The sequence below is a fragment of the Drosophila suzukii genome, chromosome 2L, assembly GCF_043229965.1.
Source record: "Drosophila suzukii chromosome 2L, CBGP_Dsuzu_IsoJpt1.0, whole genome shotgun sequence".
Classification (NCBI taxonomy): domain Eukaryota; kingdom Metazoa; phylum Arthropoda; class Insecta; order Diptera; family Drosophilidae; genus Drosophila; species Drosophila suzukii.
Genome location: NC_092080.1, coordinates 20,475,412 through 20,492,978, shown reverse-complemented (window position 1 = coordinate 20,492,978; position 17,567 = coordinate 20,475,412). Strand labels below are relative to the sequence as shown.

At 40.3% G+C, this 17,567-nt stretch overlaps 6 protein-coding genes across 7 annotated transcripts; 3 read left to right on the top strand and 3 right to left on the bottom strand.

The window, feature by feature from the left end:
* The first annotated feature begins 288 nt into the window (after positions 1 to 288).
* SmB (small ribonucleoprotein particle protein SmB) lies at positions 289 to 1,425 on the top strand. Its single transcript, XM_017089958.4, has 2 exons — positions 289 to 419; positions 767 to 1,425. The coding sequence occupies exons 1-2, from the start codon at positions 417 to 419 to the stop codon at positions 1,361 to 1,363; spliced, it is 600 nt and encodes a 199-aa protein (XP_016945447.1). The 5' UTR covers positions 289 to 416; the 3' UTR covers positions 1,364 to 1,425.
* Positions 1,415 to 3,514, bottom strand: Wdfy2 (WD repeat and FYVE domain containing 2). The gene is made up of 6 exons (XM_017089946.4): positions 3,206 to 3,514; positions 2,785 to 3,132; positions 2,434 to 2,546; positions 2,244 to 2,370; positions 1,984 to 2,180; positions 1,415 to 1,922 (listed from the first exon to the last, which is right to left on the bottom strand). The coding sequence occupies exons 1-6, from the start codon at positions 3,364 to 3,366 to the stop codon at positions 1,642 to 1,644; spliced, it is 1,227 nt and encodes a 408-aa protein (XP_016945435.1). The 5' UTR covers positions 3,367 to 3,514; the 3' UTR covers positions 1,415 to 1,641.
* Positions 3,515 to 4,117: 603 nt separating this feature from the next.
* Positions 4,118 to 5,858, top strand: pie (pineapple eye). Its single transcript, XM_017070845.4, has 2 exons — positions 4,118 to 4,278; positions 4,347 to 5,858. Exons 1-2 carry the CDS (start codon positions 4,165 to 4,167, stop codon positions 5,814 to 5,816), a joined length of 1,584 nt encoding a protein of 527 aa, XP_016926334.3. The 5' UTR covers positions 4,118 to 4,164; the 3' UTR covers positions 5,817 to 5,858.
* A 351-nt stretch (positions 5,859 to 6,209) lies between these two features.
* On the bottom strand, positions 6,210 to 7,552 carry RfC3 (replication factor C subunit RfC3). The gene is made up of 6 exons (XM_017073422.4): positions 7,502 to 7,552; positions 7,382 to 7,446; positions 6,873 to 7,323; positions 6,606 to 6,820; positions 6,470 to 6,547; positions 6,210 to 6,415 (listed from the first exon to the last, which is right to left on the bottom strand). Exons 1-6 carry the CDS (start codon positions 7,537 to 7,539, stop codon positions 6,264 to 6,266), a joined length of 999 nt encoding a protein of 332 aa, XP_016928911.2. The 5' UTR covers positions 7,540 to 7,552; the 3' UTR covers positions 6,210 to 6,263.
* A 972-nt stretch (positions 7,553 to 8,524) lies between these two features.
* Klp31E (kinesin-like protein 31E) lies at positions 8,525 to 13,391 on the bottom strand. The gene is made up of 12 exons (XM_017089378.4): positions 13,236 to 13,391; positions 12,755 to 12,823; positions 12,482 to 12,620; positions 11,989 to 12,416; positions 11,357 to 11,927; positions 10,948 to 11,290; positions 10,742 to 10,873; positions 10,496 to 10,687; positions 10,235 to 10,437; positions 9,191 to 10,173; positions 9,021 to 9,102; positions 8,525 to 8,956 (listed from the first exon to the last, which is right to left on the bottom strand). The coding sequence occupies exons 2-12, from the start codon at positions 12,808 to 12,810 to the stop codon at positions 8,936 to 8,938; spliced, it is 3,150 nt and encodes a 1,049-aa protein (XP_016944867.3). The 5' UTR covers positions 12,811 to 12,823; positions 13,236 to 13,391; the 3' UTR covers positions 8,525 to 8,935.
* A 736-nt stretch (positions 13,392 to 14,127) lies between these two features.
* Positions 14,128 to 17,058, top strand: LOC108020943 (prolyl endopeptidase). 2 transcript variants are annotated; one of them, XM_017089381.4, is made up of 9 exons: positions 14,128 to 14,287; positions 14,381 to 14,979; positions 15,033 to 15,175; positions 15,237 to 15,396; positions 15,460 to 15,579; positions 15,641 to 15,721; positions 15,775 to 16,166; positions 16,225 to 16,497; positions 16,560 to 17,058. In XM_017089381.4, exons 1-9 carry the CDS (start codon positions 14,182 to 14,184, stop codon positions 16,957 to 16,959), a joined length of 2,274 nt encoding a protein of 757 aa, XP_016944870.3. In that variant the 5' UTR covers positions 14,128 to 14,181; the 3' UTR covers positions 16,960 to 17,058. The 2 variants fall into 2 exon arrangements, with proteins under 2 accessions (XP_016944870.3, XP_016944871.3); XM_017089382.4 differs by having other exon boundaries at positions 14,147 to 14,287; positions 14,388 to 14,979.
* Positions 17,059 to 17,567: the final 509 nt, after the last annotated feature.

Sequence of the window (17,567 nt, the reverse complement as noted above, 5' to 3'; positions counted from 1 at the left end):
AATTTTTTGGTTTATATTTTATTTATTTTTTTGTTAAATTTAAAATTTGTTCTTGAGACAATCACAAAATTTTATCTATATTAACACTTTTTGATTCTGTAGTATCTAAGATAAATGTCGAGTGTTTTTACGAAAGTAATGCATTTACTTATTTTTTGTATAATGGCATGGGGTTGTTTAATATTCATAACGTGAACCTATTAGAAGCTTTCTATGTAATACTTAATTTTAAATAAGAAATTTTTTGTTTTCTTCGATATGCGCATATTCGATAGGTTGAATTTAAATATACTAGAAAATGTGAAATACCACATTCACTATCGATTTATTATTGATGCCTATCGAAAAACGTCGTGCTGAGGTTCCGGCATCTATTTTATTTACCAGCGGTTAAATTATTATAGAAATCAAACAAAATGGTGAGTAAAAATATTATTAGAAGCTTTACGAACTGTTTATTCGTTATTCTTTAATTCTTTTAAGATTCTTAAGTTTCTCGTATAATACTTTCGCGGTTAGGGTTCCGTATTTACATTGATTCATACATGCATACACACATGCATGCGAAAAATAAAACAAATTGTTTCGCAAATTACTGATTAGTCGTGTTTTCAAATATTTGAGATACATTCAGACTTTTAGTTTACAAATCGTTGTGTCTCTTAATTACTGAAAATATACACCGGCTTTCTTATAATGATCCACATTAATTTACAAAAATGGCGCTGCGAAGATATCACAACTAAAAACCCATTTTTTATTTCAGACCATCGGCAAGAACAACAAAATGATTCAGCACCTGAATTATCGGGTGCGAATCGTCCTCCAGGATTCCCGGACCTTCATCGGGACCTTTAAGGCGTTCGACAAACACATGAATTTGATCCTCGGCGATTGCGAGGAGTTCAGAAAGATCCGTTCGAAGAATTCCAAAGTGCCGGAGCGCGAGGAAAAGCGAGTTTTGGGCTTCGTACTGCTGCGCGGCGAGAACATAGTTTCCCTGACGGTGGAAGGTCCTCCGCCGCCGGAGGAGGGTCTGCCCCGAGTTCCCATTCCGGGAGCAGCTCCTGGTCCGGGCATCGGTCGTGTGGCCGGACGAGGAGTGCCCATCAACATGTCCGCTGTGCCAGCGGGTCTCCAAGGACCTGTGAGAGGCGTGGGCGGACCCGCCCAGCAGCACATGGCTCCGATGGGACGGGGAGTGCCCCGTGCTCCGATGATGGGCGCCCCGCCACCGGGCATGATTCCCGGAGGCATGCCCTCGATGCCGGGAAATATGGGACGCGGAGCTCCTCCACCGATGCGTGGGCCGCCGCCAAGCATGATCCGCGGAGCACCACCACCGGGCAGGGGTGGTTACTAGGTATACAGTACAAGCTAATAAAACTCACTTAGAAAACAATAAAACACCAAATTTTGTATCGATGGATTCTTGTATTTCTGTGTTTAATGTAAGCATACGTACATACAATGATTATTGCTTTACATCGAATATATGAGAACCTAGCAGGGGCTGGATTTTTTCGTTGCCAACCACATCGCTCCTTTATTAGGTGTTTCCAGTTACTACCGAAACGCCTCGTGAATGATTATACCTTTGGTACGTCGACTTGGATCTAATGCGTGTGCGTACAGGTTGTTTTATGCCCAGATGTTGGAAAGATCCCAGATCTTGATGAGCCTGTCCTGGCCCACTGTCAACAGGCGCTTGCGGTCCTCGTCGAGGTCCATGTAAACAATAGAGTGCTTGGCGTCATTGAATGAGGCCAGCGAGGGGCGCTCAACGGTCTGAAGTTGTTTGTAGCACGGATCACAGGTACGGACATCAAACTCGAAGCCCATAATGGGTATGTTAATACGATTGGTTGAACAGTTGTCGCACACGGCTTTGCCGCAATGGCGACAATGATGCTGCCGGATTCCTGTGGGGGAGGGGTTAATGTTGGGAGATCCAGAAACTCAATAGTCTGTAATTTGCCTTACCTAGCTGCTTTTGATCCATCATGGAGCGGAAGTTCCAGAAGAATGGCCTGGAACAAAGCTGACAGTTGTTGGACTCCACCCAGCCAGGAACTTCTTTTCGCATCGCATTCATTTCCCAGAAAACAACTACAGAGTCTTCGCCACAGCTTATCAGTTGTTGAGTTTGGTTGGCGTAGGACAGGGCAGTAACTTTGTTGCTGCATGAACGGAAGTACAGATAAGTAAATGCTTTTTCGAATGTTGTTGAGGCTTTTAGCTACCTATGTCCCTGCAGCTCGTAGATAGTGCCACGTTTGCCACCGACATCCCAAACTATTACGGACTGATCGCAAGCGCCACTAAATAAGAGCTGGGGTCCTTCAACCCATCTCAGGCACCGGATTTCCGCTAAAACGTGTACAATTTGTATACATTTAGGTAATTATTAAATTTATTTTGGGGTTTGTTTACCTGTATGTCCTTTGAAAGTGGTAATCAGCTGAACTCCTTGAACATCACACCGCAGCATTGTGATTTGCCCAGCGTGGTCGCCAATGAAAGCATACTTGGCTAATGCATCAAACCTAAAGGCAGATTACATTTTTGATATAAAATGACTGATTTTGGATATATTTTGCTAAATAAATTTGAAATAAATAATATTTTCAAACATATTTGATAAATATTAACACAAATGTTGAATTCTACAGCAAGTTTAGAGACAATTGGAAAGAGAAGCTTAGAGATAGGGGACAGTTTAATTAAATTAAACGACCCGCTTATCTTATATTAAACGTCCATCCCCCGATTTATCATACTTACTGGAGAGCTGTACATGGTGTCTCAAAGTTGTATCCGCCCACCCGTTTACCGCTCTCTGTGCAATGATAGGCGAACTGCTTATCTTTGCCTGCGGAAAGGACCCACTTGTGGGTTCTCGAGAAGACCACGGCTACCACTCGGGCCTGATGGGACAAGTAATCCCTCAAGAAGGACAGGCGATTGCAGTCTTCGGACAGGGCGTACTGGGTGACTGTGCCGTTCTCCTGGCCGACGTACAGGTGCCGGGATTCCGGGACGTACTCGATGGCCGTGCAGCCGGAAGGCATATACTGGCAAATACTGGGCCAATATTGGCCGGAGTCGCGCTTCAGCCAAACTCGAACGGTTCTAACAAGAAAACATTAATATGTAGGGGTAATCACAAAACAACTATACATATTTGAGAGGCTTGACCACGCACTTGTCATCTGAAACGCTAATTACGCCGTTTTCGCCTGGAATTAGGATGGCCGCGTTCACATCATCGCTACTGCCCTCCAGCTTACTCAGCAATTCCGGCTTCTTGGATGTGTTAAAGCGATCATTGTTGGTCCGCTGCGCTGGTTTTATTTCGGCAGCCATATTATCTTGGGTGGAACCTGCCTGCTACGCCCAATTTTACGCTCGCGGAGCTAATGTTGGTGAAAACAACAGATTTGCAGGGCTTGAAGATATGAATCGGTATACGTGATTCACAATCAATTAACGAAACAGTGATATTTTGTTTAATGTAAAATATACTATACTAAACTGTTTTTGTAAAGCTCGTCCAGATAGCAACGCCAAGTTGTGATTGCCTGCGGAACAGAGGAATCGGAACAAGGAACATGACGTGCTAAGTAAATATTGTTACTATAAAAAATTAGGTGTTAATTGTTAAATAAATATAAGCTTGTTTAATTTTGTTGTTATTTATCTACTTATAGAAAAAAACATTATACAAAAACTACTTGAAAAGTAAAACAAGCCTAGCCTTTTGCTTAGAACAGAAAATTTATTAAAAATAAAAGGGACCTACAAATCAGGAATAGTACTTTAATTTGTATATTTGTGGTTTTTATTAGTGATTACTAAGGAAATTATAATTCTCCCGGTCCTTAAATTTCGTATTCATTATAATAACATTTCTTTCCAACTTTGGGATAAGAAAGTATGTAGTTTCTCAAAAAACAAAAGATTATTTAGACACTTTTAAAGTAATTTTGCTATAGTATACGCCAGAAAAAATTTGTGATCAGTCAATAACCTCCGTAAGCTTTCTCCATAAATTGAAGCTCTACAAAGATTTTCCTCAATCATGTTTTTGATTGAGGAATATATTAATAGTAGAATTTCGGTCACTCTAATCTGGCTAGCTCCGGATAAGCGGTCAGTTTTAAAATGGAGGGAAAACAACAGGCAAAGTGCGAAATATGCCAATTTGACGACAACGATGAGGTGCTCTACGGCGAGTGGATGGTCTCAAGGCAGCTGCACGTGCACTACTATTGCCTGGTAAGGGTCCCCATTTGTCAGTCAAAAGTTCACCCAGTAATGTTTGTTCCCCGATTCGTTTCCACCAGCTCCTCTCAACCAATTTGCCGCAGCGCGGCAGTGATTCCAGCGGAATCCTGGGCTTCCTGATGCGCGACATCCGCGAGGAGGCGGCCGCCGCAAGAAAGAGGAAGTGCTACTACTGCCAGCAGATGTCTGCCAGTATCCAGTGCCATGGCTGCCGGGTGTTCTTCCACTTAAAGTGTGGACTGAACAATCAGTGTGCTTTCGAGTTCACTGGCATGTACCACAGCTACTGCGACTCCTGCGTACCGATGGATGACTACAAGCGGGAAATATTGGCCAATCCGCCCCAGAACCGTCTGTGCGACATATGCTTAGTTCCCATCCTAGTATTCAAAATGTTCCAAATTACCTACGGGGACTGCTGTCGCCGGGGATTCGCCCATAAGTCGTGCATGCGACGTTATGCTCTGACCTCCGGATATTACTTGTGCTGCATTTGGTGTCGGTCGAAGAGTTTCCGGGACTCAATACGCCTGCAGTCGGTATTCGTGCCGGATCGCGATGCCATGTGGGAGAAGCAGCGGAACGCCTACAGGGAGCTCCACGACCGCAACTTACGGTGCGGCGAGAGCAACTGTCTGTGCCCTAATGGCAGGTTTTATAACAAGTCCACCTGGGTGATTCTGTCTTGCAAATTGTGCGGCTGCATGGGCGCACATACCAAGTGCCTAGCAGGCACCATGCGAATGTCCAAGGGAACACAACCCACCGAATTCAAGTGCTCCACGTGCCTGGATCTGGAAAAGAATATCGCCGAACGGCCGGCGCGCAGTTCAAATGCTTCCATTGCTGGCGCCGAAGGCAACGTGAATTCCTCCTTTTATGTGAAGAAAATTGGCCCAGAAATCCCGGCTCTCCCCGATACCCAGGCTCCTATCTTTTCCGACGACGACGACTACGACACGAGTTCCACTAGTAATTCAAGTAACATCACGGTGATCGCCAGCCAGTTGCAAACCAAGGCCACGAGTGAGACTCCACCACCAAATATCGAACCGTCGATAATCGAGATTCTGGACTCCTCGCAGTCACAGTCTCCAATTGTGAGTCCGGACTTGCCAGAGTTAGCAACCAACTTTCTTGACTCGCCACAATCGGAGACAGAAATCAATAGTCCCGACTCGCCACAGCCGCAGACAGCAGTCAACACTCCAGTCTCTCCAGAACCTGAGCTCGAAGAGGATCCCAATACCTTACTGGTGCTAAAGAGGTCCTTCCGCTTCGCCGACGAGCCCTTCTTCTACCTGGTCATCTACGAGTTTGAACACGGCACATGCGTGGGAAAGTGCACTGGCTCCTGCGTATTGCGATTCAACGACGACGACCCCCGCATCCAGGACAAATCACAGAAAGCATTGCAGCGCGTGAAGATAACACCAGACGATGTGTGGTGTCGTGACAAGGATACAGGCATCTTCGGGCAGATCGATAAGTTCCACCAAATGCTTAAATCAAAACCGGAACAGAACTGAAATTCCTTATACGTTCTAATAGACGCCAAAACGTTACATTGTTATTATTGTTAAAAGCCAGCCATTATATAACTTATTTTCCTATTAAAGCCATATACTTTATCATATATGTAAAGGTATTGAAAATATTAAGTTTGTTTAATTTTGTATTAAATGTAATATCTAAATTAAAGTGTTTTTTATTGAGTCATATCGTAAAAAGGGAAAAAGGGGATACAAAATTCAAGTTATCTCTAAAGCGCTTTGCCGGGCAATCTGCCCTCCTTCTGGATACATATTTTAGTTATATATTATCTTACTCCAAAACTGTAAGACCCTCAGAAACATGATCCAATCCTAAAATTATTCATTACCAATCCTCATAATGCTCATGAACATACGAACATTAATATTTATTTTTGTATTTGTTAATATGTTTATACCCTAATGTTGTAAACTACATTTGCATTACTTCTCCATTGATACCATATCCCGGCAAATGAAGAAGGCGGCCACCAGGGCAGCCGTTTGGGCAACTTCTGTACATCCTTTGGCCAATCGTTCCTCGATTTGTGCCAGCTTGACAATAAGCTTGTTCATGACGGACATTGGCAGTTCAACTGTTGAAAATACATAAATAACTTGAAATTAGGATGAAGTAGTAAAACACTTACGTCTCATGACAAACAAATGCAGTTCGGTTATGATGTCTTCCAACGCGAGACCTCTAGCATACTTTGCACTTTCGACCGCTGTGGAAAATGAAAAGACACTTAAGCTGAGTGCTTTGAAATTCCGAGTAAACTATACTTTTAAACGAGTCCTGCAAGCTGCTGCCAGATAGCAATGCCTTTAAGATCTGTTCAATGTCCTGCCTCAAGGGATAGCCCACGCACATGTAGACGTTATCCTCGTTGACCGTATCAAATGCCATCACGGTACTTTGCAGAACATTTAGGACCTTTCGCATATCGCCTTTTGCCAGAGTAAGTAGAGCCCTTTTTCCATCCTCGGTTATTTGAACGCTAATAATATTGAAAAGTATTAAAACGAACTTTTACGAGTCCAAGAACTTACGCTTCAGCTTCAATGATTTTTTCCAGGCGGGGCATCATCTGGTCCTGAGATAATGGGGCGAATCGGAAGCGGGTACAACGCGACTGCAGGGCCGGGATGATTTTACTCAGATAATTGCAAATCACACAGAACCGCACGTTGTCCGTATATTTCTCAATGATACGACGCAGAGCGTTCTGGGCATCGTTGGTCATGGCATCCGCCTCGTCCAGAATGATCAGTTTGAATGTGTCGCAGAAAATGGTTCGCGTAGAGGCAAAGTTAAGGATCTGACCTCGCACAATTCCGATTCCTCGGTCATCCGAGGCATTGAGCTCCAAAACCATGGACTTGAACTGCTGCGGCGAGTAAAGTTGACGGGCGCACGCCAATATTGTGCTCGTTTTTCCTGTGCCAGGTGGACCGTAAAAAAGCAGATGGGGCAATTGCTTGCGGCTTATAAAGCGGGTTACTGTAAGTAAATTAAAGCACTATCAAAATGGAGTTATGGGCAAGGCTTTTGCGCTCACTTGTTGATATTATTTCCTCGTGAGATATCAAATCTTCTAAGCCACTTGGACGATATTTCTCCACCCTGGAAATAGTTACTGAAATCAGTTGTGAACCTCTAAGACATAACTACAAGTTACCAAGGCATGCGCACTGCAGGTCCACTAGTGTCCGTCATTGTTTATTTCGTTAAAAATTCAATAAGATCCCGAAACACAAGCCGATTTCGATGCAGAAATGCCGGCAAAAAGCGATAGTTCGATTAATGTCAAGATAGCGGGAAAATAATGGTAAATCGAAATCGAAAATTATTAAGGGCATTCGATTCATCTCGGCATAACTGAAAATTTAAGCACAAAAACACCGTCCGAGAGCGAAAAAAATATTTTCTTAAATTTGTTATTGAATTAAGAGAAATTGTTTTTTTTTATAAAAATTTTAAATATAAATAATTTTTTAAATATTTTTGTCTATTTAAAAATAAATAAAAAAGTCTTTGTTAATTTGAAAAATAAATGAGAAATAAAGTAAAAAAAATTATAGCTTTGGTGTTTTCTTACATATTGCTTTCAACTATTAAGAATAAAGTTTTTTTAGTAATAGATTTTTGATGGATACTTTTAAAAAACCGCACGACTATATCATTTATCTGCCATAAGAATCGGAAAAATCAACACATTTCATTATTTTTTAAAATAATATTTTATTTATTTTACAATTTATAATATTTACGGTTCGTGATTTATCCCAGCAGGAAACCATTTTTGTTCTAAAAAAATACTTGCTGGGACAGATCAGTTAACTAGACGTATGTATCTCCAATACCATCATGGATTTCCAATGTATCGAAGTTGAAATTTTATTATTTTAATATTTTTGTTAAAAAGTGGTCTACATCCTGTCCAGTTAGAAATTCGCACCTGAATGTATTTAGACAAATTCCAGTTGCTTTTTAGTAGTTGTACAAAGAGGGGGACAGCAGGGATATGTGACGATTTTTTGTTGTATTTTATTCTACATTTTATTTATTTTGAATACAATGTAAAAGGTGCCAATTTCATTTTAAGCTTAGAAATCACAAAAATTACCAAATTATTTTTAATAAGTCCTTTATTTTTTGTGCTTGTTTTTTGGCCCTATATTTTTTTTTTAACTTATCCAGCTTTCTCCCTTAAAGGAGCAAGTCAAGTTTAATTTGTATATTTTTTAAGTAAAATATTGATCTACGTCTAATAAAATAATTTAATAATATATTATTGTTATATTTTCTATTATATGTTTTAATTGTGTTAACTGGGAAGACACCAATTGCACGAGCTCTTTAATTAATCTTCCATACATCTTATCCTTAACACCACTTTTTTGTGTTAAAAGTTCTTTTAATTTGAAAGCCAGTACAAGGGATAGAACTATTACAAAGTTCATTTTGATTTTAAATGGGGACAAAGTAACTTAGTTTAGGTTACCTTCGAAAATAATGGCCCTGTCTTTTGATTATTTGTTCGCTAGAGCTTATAATTAATATAAGTTCCAACTGCGGCTTGCTTTAAATGACCTCATCTTCGAGTGCTTGATCACGTCATCTTATCATTGGTCTGGTGGATGAAATCATATTTTGCTTTAAGTGGTAATAAGAATTTCGAAATAAGTAGCGTTTACCTGTTCTGGAAGTTCCATGTCACCAAAAAGAAGATCTTGTCGCTTGGCAGTCCGTCTGCGCACTTTGGGGCTTTTGTCAAACCTAATAAAAAACAAATGCATTTAAAATTACATGTTCAACAGAGAAATTAAATATTATAGGTTTGGTAATGTGATTTTATTGTACTCACGGGTCTGCGTTTGCAAACGGCGAAGGACTTCTACTCGTCGTCCTGCGCATTTCCACATGCATGGAGTCTGAAATTTTGTCCTCTTGCGGGATGTCATATGTGGCATTGCTTACTAACGACTTTTGAGAACCCGGGTTTACACTACTTATGAGGTTACTGCCTTTGAGATTTAAGGAATCAAATATGTCAGCTATATGCACATTACTATTTTGCGACAGGAAGTGTTGCAATATTTGCTGCTGAATGCCATTTTCTTGCTTAGCTTCCTTAAGCAGTGATTCCTGCTCCTGCGAACGGGATTCGGCAATGGCCAAGTTGCACGACATTACTACGGAACTGTCGGAAAACTTCTGAAGAATGAATTTCGCTTCCGCCACGGTCGAGATCTCGTCCAACAGACTCTGAATCTTATTTAGATCGCTCTGCACAGTGTCTTTTGTGTCTTCGAACTCCATTATAGCCTGCTGTACATGCTCTATGTTCTCCTGAATATAGCTTATGTTGGTTTTTAGGTTGTCTACTTCGTTGAACTCATCCGTTCGCCTTTCGGCGCCTGAACTATTTTCCATTATGTTTAGCTCTCGGGAGAGATCTTCCCGCTCCAATATTAGTCGTTCCAGCTCCTTTTCCAATTGCGTGATTAGCTGTCTGTTTCTGGCAGCGTTCAATATTGTGCGATATAGTTTTTCCCATCGATGTCTTGCGGCGCGAGATGTGAAACCATCCAACGTAGCTATTTTTGAAGCTAAATGAGGAGGGGCTCTTTGGCCTGACTTGCCCCTTTGACTCTTGCGAAGGGCTATCACTTCCTCTGTTTTTCGCTTCAGAATTTGTTCCTTCGCACTCACTTTGGCTTCCAAAGATATTACAGCATTTTTTTGGCGCCGCTGTTCCTTTAGCAACTGAGCAATTTCCTTGGATTTTCGACTATCCTCTTCTTTATGGCGGCTTGATTGTTGCGACATCTTCTTCATTAACTTTACCTGCAAAGGAAAAAGCAAATGGCATTGTAAATTTGTACAAAACTAAAACGTATAGGCTTACTTTTGTGAATTTCAGCTCATTCAGCTCGCTGCGCAGCGTGTTTATTTTGACTTCGTGGGACTTGAGTTTTTGCTGCTGGCGAAGATGTTCTCTCTGGGCGTTCTGCAATTTCTTTAGCTCGAATTGCATGTTGCTTATCTTGCCTTCATAATCTGTCTTCACTTTTTTCAAGGTATCCTTTGACGGGGTTGATACAGATGAAGCTAAGAAATGCGAATTGCTGTACGTTAAAAAACTCTTCTATTTATTAAAAATGTTTACCCATATTGGCCAAGACATCGTCTCGTTCTTTTTGCGTGTTCTCGATTTTGCAATACAACACGGATAGTTTTTCTTCGTACTGCATTCGCATTAGTTCGCATCTCTCATTGGTCAGCTCCAACTGTTCAATTAGCTTGGTTCTCATTTCGATATCGTTTTCTATGGCTTCCAAGTCTTTTACTACCCCTTCCGCTGCGAATATGTTTTAAGTTATTAAGATTGTTTAATATATTTAAGTATTATTACCTTCCGAATCACTACTGCCAGCCTCTGCTTCTTCGGAGCTAACGTTTTGATTTTGAACTCCTGGCAATGAACGCGACATTAAGAGCTCCCTTTCCCTTTCCAAATCCCGTTTAGCCTTGGTTATGATATCGCCTTGTTTTGGGACACAGAAATGCAAAAACAATTAACTAAGTCATGAGAAAATATGCTACTCACGTATTACTTACCATCATATACGGGCTTGGTGTTTTTGGGTGAGTGTGCGGCTGAAATTTTCATTAGCTTTCGATGTTCTTCAGACTCAATTAGTTGAGTCTTGAGTTGTTCGATCTCCAGCATATATTGTCCGACCACTTTCGTTATTTCGAAATCAGAACTATCGTCACTAGTCCACTTATTGGAATCCAATTTTATTTTCAGTTCTGCATTCCTTTCAGTCAAAGTGGCAATGGTGTTTTGTAACAACTTGAGCCGTTGTTGCAGTCGTTTGTTTTGCGAAAGAAGCAACGTGTTCTCATTAAATGTATCCGAAATTGTTGTGTTTCCTTCGCAATCCACCACTAGCTTACCCTGCAGAAAATAAATATATTTTCATTTACAAAATTAGTTCGATCCCTAACAAATTAAATATATAACCTGTTTGTATTCTAATAACTCCATCTGCAGTGCTGCAATTTCCCTACGTAGCTGGGATATAGTTCGAGAACTCTGATCTTGGTTAAGCTTAACTTTGTTTTTGATATTCCGTGCGCGGTTTGCGTACTTCAAGGTATTCAATGTTTCCATAAAGTCTCGATCGCTTGGCGACACGCAGGCGATCATTAAAGTCTGACTATTGCCGCCCAACGAGTCCTGAAGAAGGCGGGTCAATTTCGAGTCTCGATAGGGTACGTGCAAAGCTCTCTTAGATTTATCTCCGAGCGCCGAAATACAATTACCCAGGGCGAGTAGCCCGCAATTGATGGATATGCCCTCGCGAGCACGTTCGCCGGTGGCCTGAGTCCTTTTGAGCCTTTCGGAACCAGCCAGATCCACAAAGTGAAACTTGGAAGTTAGGGTTTCCAAATCGTTATCCGAAACATTGTCGTTCGGGGCAAGTAAACGTTGTCTGCGCACGAAAATAGTAAATAAAGCGTGAGATCGCGACGACTGATCGTTCATTTTCGTTGAAGCAGTGGTGCGAGCTAAAGCTCCTTGCTGAAGGTATCTAAAAATCAAATTTAAATTAAATTTACAAGTTAGGAATACGTTTTAAGAATTTAGCATACTTTAAGGCATCTTGTGGTTGGAAAATTGGCTTTATTGAAGCTCCAGATATTGTTATTTGTCCGCTGGCGTCTTCGTGTATCTTAAAATTGCTATTTTTGTTGTATGGGTCCAATAGATCAAATATTTCCTCGTTGTATAGTTCGATATATTGAACAGCCAGACTGAACTGCGGACTTCCACCAGCCGCTGGGAGTTCTGAGCTAGAGCCAGAGCCTTCCAGGTGTTCGATACCACTAAATATGTGGCGAACGGCCCGTGGAATAATGCCAAGCAGAACGGACTCGGATGATTCGGATTCATGGTCGAAACCAGTGCCCATTGTGTACGTCTTGCCAGATCCGGTTTGTCCGTAAGCTAGCACGGTGGCGTTATAGCCATGCAGCGTACTATCCACCAACCGCTCCACACATTCCGAGTATATATCACACTATAATTGCCAATCATGATGAAATTAATTAAAATGTAGAACAAAATTTAAATTTAAAACTTTACCTGATTGGAATTAGTATCAAAGACATAGTCGAAAGTAAAGGCTTTGTCCGACCCAAGAAAAATCTGAGGCTCTCCAAAGGTTACTGTCGTGCAAATGCGACACATATCTATCAGCTCTCTTGAGTTTTGAGGTCGGATTCTAAAAATTCAAAAAGATAATTTAATATTTTGTTTGTACCCGAATTTAAATAAATAATGCAAAGGATTTTATTAACTACTTTAAGATTTGTAAGTAATTTCTCTATAAACATGCTTAAAATACAAATATCTTACCTGACAGCAACTCGTACTGTACTGTCCTTATTTATGAGGTCTACTTCGGAAATCATAATGAAGGTTGATCTAAAATAATAATAATAAATTAAATTATAGGGAATTCCGAGCTTAATAAATTCATATTTTCAAAAAATATTTAATTACAAGGTCACTACTACCAAAACTGTTAATTCAGCAAAAAATAAGTTCATAGATATCCGTAACAATAACCCATAAATCTTGTTATACCAAATTCCTTCCTGTGCCTACATGCATTTTAGAGTTTAATTGTTACATTTAATTTTAGAGTATTATAATAACAAGTCAGTTAAGTTAATACATTCAAATGCAAAAAATGTTTGTTTATGTGCTCATACATACATATGTATGTGCCTACAAGTTGCTGACCAAGAAAAACATACATATGGAAATTAAATATAGGAAAAGTGCAATTCTCCTACGTAATTGATGTGCATAGAGTAAAAACAAAGCTACATACCAATCAAATAAAGCACTTCCTCCTTTCTAACAAAGCAAATGAAATAATAAAAGCGGCTATTTCCGATTCAATTCATAAGACACGGACAGTTCTGCTCGGCTGTGTTTATATTTCGACTCGACTCATCTCACAAACATATAACATAACATATGGTCTAACAGAGGTAATCTGTTCACGGGCCGATTAATTTTAAGTTACAGTTGGCCATTCACACCTGCCATTATTTGGTATATTGAATAGGGTGTTCCTGCATGGTATTGCATTGTTAATAGTACGGGTATTCCATAAACTATTGAAATTTCAACAGAAAAATTAGGCAACAAAGAAACAATTCTAATTGGTTCATGTTTTTATATTCAAACAACTGTGATTAGTTGTCAACATTTTTAGAACTAAAAATATGATAAGTTTTAAAAATCATTATTAGATAAAGCTATTAATAAGCTAAAAAGAACTAGAATTACTTTTAATATGTAGTTTATGTAAATAACTCGTACTAGTTATGGTAAAATGTAAGAGATTTTGAAATCATTTTTTTTACAAATATGGTAACATCTATGGCTTTGAACAATTCAACGGACTTCAAGTGCTGCAAATGGAAATTAAATGGAACTGGTTATAAACAGCTGACCGAAACTTAAAAATTAAGCAATTCAACAGATTACCTTCTATGAATAAGCTTGGAACATTCAACCTGAAAAGTGCAATATAAGTAATTTTATGCGAAATGTCTGTACTTTAACCAACGTCAGCGTGAATTTACATAGAATATAAGTAAGATGGTTTTCTTTAGTAAACATTTTAAAAATAATAGCATCCTTTAATATTAGATGTAAGCAAATGCCGATAGTTATGGCACTACGCTAGCGATATGAAAAGAGTACCCCTACTATTTATCGAGACTGTCGAAAATTACATTTCAATTTTTGCATTGATAATTTCGCAAATGCATACCATCTTTCGGGGCCCATTGCTTTTTCGCCGATTTTGCCAAATAGTTGCACCCAGAACACTGCCCAGAAGCTACATTCATCGAGAATTGCCTTTGACTTGTGAGTATACATTTAAGTAGCCTACGCAGTCGGATTACATGTGCTTCAATGATAAATAATTATATACGTGTATACCTATACATATATTGCAAGATACCAGAGCCATCATGTCAAGCACTTTGTCCAAAAAGCTCGCGTATCCAGTTGCACGGAAAGATGAAACTGTGGAGGAGGACTTCCATGGCACCCCGATAAAGGATGTATACCGCTGGCTAGAGGATCCCGACTCGACGGAGACCGAGGAATTTGTCAACGCCCAGAACAACATAAGCCGGCCATTCCTCGAAAATGGTGACGAATGGAAAAAACTGAATTCCAAACTCACCAAGCTGTGGAACTATCCCAAGTACGGATGCCCCATGCGTTATGGCAACTACTACTATTACTTTATGAACACTGGGCTGCAAAACCAAAGTGTCATGTATCAGCAAAAATCGCTGGGCGATGAAAGTGAAAGCAAAGTTTTCCTGGATCCGAACACTTTGTCTGAGGATGGTACGATTGCACTGACCCAAAAGGCCTTCTCCGAAGATGGCAAGTATATGGCCTATGGACTGAGTGAAAGTGGATCTGATTGGATTAAGATCCTCATTCGAGACGCCGAGACTGGTAAAGACTTAAACGAAGTCCTCGAGAAGGTGAAGTTCTCCGAGATTTCGTGGACAAAAGACAATAAGGGTTTCTTCTACGGTGTAAGTATAACAGATTTTCTTCGGTAGAGCTAATTAATTTTTTTTTTATTTAGAGATACCCCGATCAAGATGGAAAAACTGATGGATCTGAGACTAAACAAAATGAGAATCAGAAATTGTACTATCATCGCGTGGGGGAAAGTCAAGACAAGGATACACTTGTGGTCGAGTTTCCCGAAGAACCTTCATGGCGAATGTAAGAATCTCTATAGTTAAGGCAATTGAGAGTGGAATTATTGTTTGTATTTGGTATTTAGCCAATCTACAGTCTCGGATTGCGGGAAATACTTGATTCTGGCCATTGTTAAGGATTGCCGAGACAATATTGTGTTCTACGCAGACCTGAAGCCAGGCGCAGAAATAAACTCCAAACTAAGTGTTAAGAAGATTGTGGAGAAATTCGAGGCAGACTATGATGTACGTAACTGTCCTTTTCCTTGGATTATATACCTTTAAATATATATTTGTTATTTCTTTCAGTACATAACTAACGAAGGTTCAAAAGTGTTCTTCCGTACAAATAAAAATGCACCAAATTATCAAGTTATTGCCATAGACTTCAATAAACCAGAGGAGGAGAACTGGGAAACACTTATAGCCGTAAGTTTTATTTGCTTTCATCTGCAGATAAGATTATTCATTATGTATTTACTTTTTATAGGAGCACAAGTCTGATGTTTTGGACTGGGTTAAGTGTGTTGATGCTGATAAATTGCTCGTTTGTTACATTAGGGACGTGAAGGTAAGTAATAACCATCGAATATTTTTAGGAGTTCTAACTGATGTTTTTTGTAGAGCGTTCTGCAAGTCAATTCGCTGAATGATGGAAAACTACTGCGTGAATTTGATTTGGATATCGGCACCATTGTGGGGACCTCCGGAGAAAAGAAATATTCCGAAATATTCTACAACTTTTCATCCTTTTTGAACCCCGGCTCCATTTACCAGTATGATTTCAAGACACCCGATCAGTCGCCTTCAGTATTTCGCGAAATCAAGCTAAACTTGGAAGGTTTTCGTCGGGAAGACTACGCTGTTGAGCAGATATTCTACAAGAGCAAAGATGGCACCAAGGTACCCATGTTTATAATTAGGAAGAAACGTGATAACATTGAGCCGCGACCATGTCTCCTTTACGGATACGGAGGCTTCAACATCAGTATGCTGCCATCCTTCGGACTCTCAGGGTATGCCCTGATCTGCTGAAATTCGGTTTGATTTGATTATATCCTTGAACCTTTGCAGGCTTATGTTTATAGACACTTTTGATGGTGTGCTCGCCTACCCGAATCTGCGAGGTGGCGGCGAATATGGCGAAAAATGGCACAACGGCGGTCGCCTGCTGAACAAGCAGAACGTATTCGACGACTTCCAAGCGGCTGCCGAGTATTTGATCGATCATAAGTACACGACCAAGGACCGATTGGCGATTCAGGGAGGTTCCAATGGAGGACTTCTGGTCGGCTCTTGTATTAACCAACGTCCGGATTTGTTTGGAGCTGCTGTGGCACAAGTCGGGTTCGTATATGACCTTTTTGGGACAAAACTTAGATTGTTAATAAGCTATATGATCTCCACAGAGTAATGGATATGTTGCGTTTCCATAAATTCACCATTGGACATGCGTGGTGCTCGGATTACGGAAACCCATCCGAAAAGGAGCACTTTGACAACCTGTATAAGTTTTCGCCGCTGCATAATGTGCACACCCCGAAGGGCGCCGAGACGGAATACCCATCCACTCTGATCCTGACGGCCGACCACGACGATCGTGTCAGTCCCTTGCATTCGCTGAAATTTATCGCCGCCCTGCAGGAAGCTGTTCGCGACTCCGAGTTCCAAAACAACCCGGTCCTGTTGCGGGTCTATCAGAAGGCGGGCCATGGAGCCGGCAAGCCCACCTCGAAGAGAATCGAAGAAGCCACTGACATTCTGACATTCTTGTCGAAGAGCCTGAATGTCGACAAAGTCAACGTTTGAGTGGTTAACCATAAACAAATTGCATTTCTCAAGGTCGAGTAAAAATTGCTTTTACAATGTATTCAATATTTACACAATAAACTTCACACCTGAACGAGATTTATAGTTTACTTTACTTTTACAATAAATAAGGAAAGAACGGAGCGGAAATATGGTGAAAAAACATTTGAGGGGTTTTCCTTGTGAGCTCAAAAGTTAGGAACGGCAAGAGTTTTCTGATTCACTTGGCTAAAGAAAATATGTTGTGGAGGTCGTTGACGTCCACTTTTGGATAAAGTCGGATGGAAGACATCATACTTATAGCTGACAAGGCAAAATTGGAAAAAACATGATCAGTTCTCTGAATCATTTTGGGATAAAGTCGGATGGACGAAGTCATACTTGTAGCTGCCAACTAAAAATTGGGGATAAAACATCATCGGTTCTCTGAATCAGTTGACTTAACTAAATATGTAGGGTTTATCGTTAACATACAACTTGGGATGAGACGGATGGATGACTTGCCAAAGTTAGCTTTCTATATGTTTTGATTGATTTAAATTCTTAATTATTCATTTGCGACACCGATGAGATGCTTAAACTTTGTTGACGACCATTAAAAAACAATT

Coding starts and splice junctions, on each gene's coding strand:
- RfC3 (XM_017073422.4), bottom strand. CDS start 7,539: ATGACGGACACTAGTGGACCTGCAGTGCGCATGCCTTG. Junction 6,821..6,872: donor AAAATCATTGAAGCTGAAGC/GTAAGTTCTTGG, acceptor CAATATTATTAG/CGTTCAAATAACCGAGGATG. Junction 6,416..6,469: donor GCATTTGTTTGTCATGAGAC/GTAAGTGTTTTA, acceptor TATTTTCAACAG/TTGAACTGCCAATGTCCGTC.
- Wdfy2 (XM_017089946.4), bottom strand. CDS start 3,366: ATGGCTGCCGAAATAAAACCAGCGCAGCGGACCAACAATGATCGCTTT. Junction 3,133..3,205: donor ATTAGCGTTTCAGATGACAA/GTGCGTGGTCAA, acceptor TTTTCTTGTTAG/AACCGTTCGAGTTTGGCTGA. Junction 2,181..2,243: donor TACGAGCTGCAGGGACATAG/GTAGCTAAAAGC, acceptor CCGTTCATGCAG/CAACAAAGTTACTGCCCTGT.
- pie (XM_017070845.4), top strand. CDS start 4,165: ATGGAGGGAAAACAACAGGCAAAGTGCGAAATATGCCAATTTGACGAC. Junction 4,279..4,346: donor ACGTGCACTACTATTGCCTG/GTAAGGGTCCCC, acceptor CGTTTCCACCAG/CTCCTCTCAACCAATTTGCC.
- LOC108020943 (XM_017089381.4), top strand. CDS start 14,182: ATGCATACCATCTTTCGGGGCCCATTGCTTTTTCGCCGATTTTGCCAA. Junction 15,580..15,640: donor ACTGGGAAACACTTATAGCC/GTAAGTTTTATT, acceptor TACTTTTTATAG/GAGCACAAGTCTGATGTTTT. Junction 16,498..16,559: donor GCTGCTGTGGCACAAGTCGG/GTTCGTATATGA, acceptor TGATCTCCACAG/AGTAATGGATATGTTGCGTT.
- Klp31E (XM_017089378.4), bottom strand. CDS start 12,810: ATGATTTCCGAAGTAGACCTCATAAATAAGGACAGTACAGTACGAGTT. Junction 12,621..12,754: donor ACAGTACGAGTTGCTGTCAG/GTAAGATATTTG, acceptor TTGAATTTTTAG/AATCCGACCTCAAAACTCAA. Junction 8,957..9,020: donor ACATGGAACTTCCAGAACAG/GTAAACGCTACT, acceptor TTCATCCACCAG/ACCAATGATAAGATGACGTG.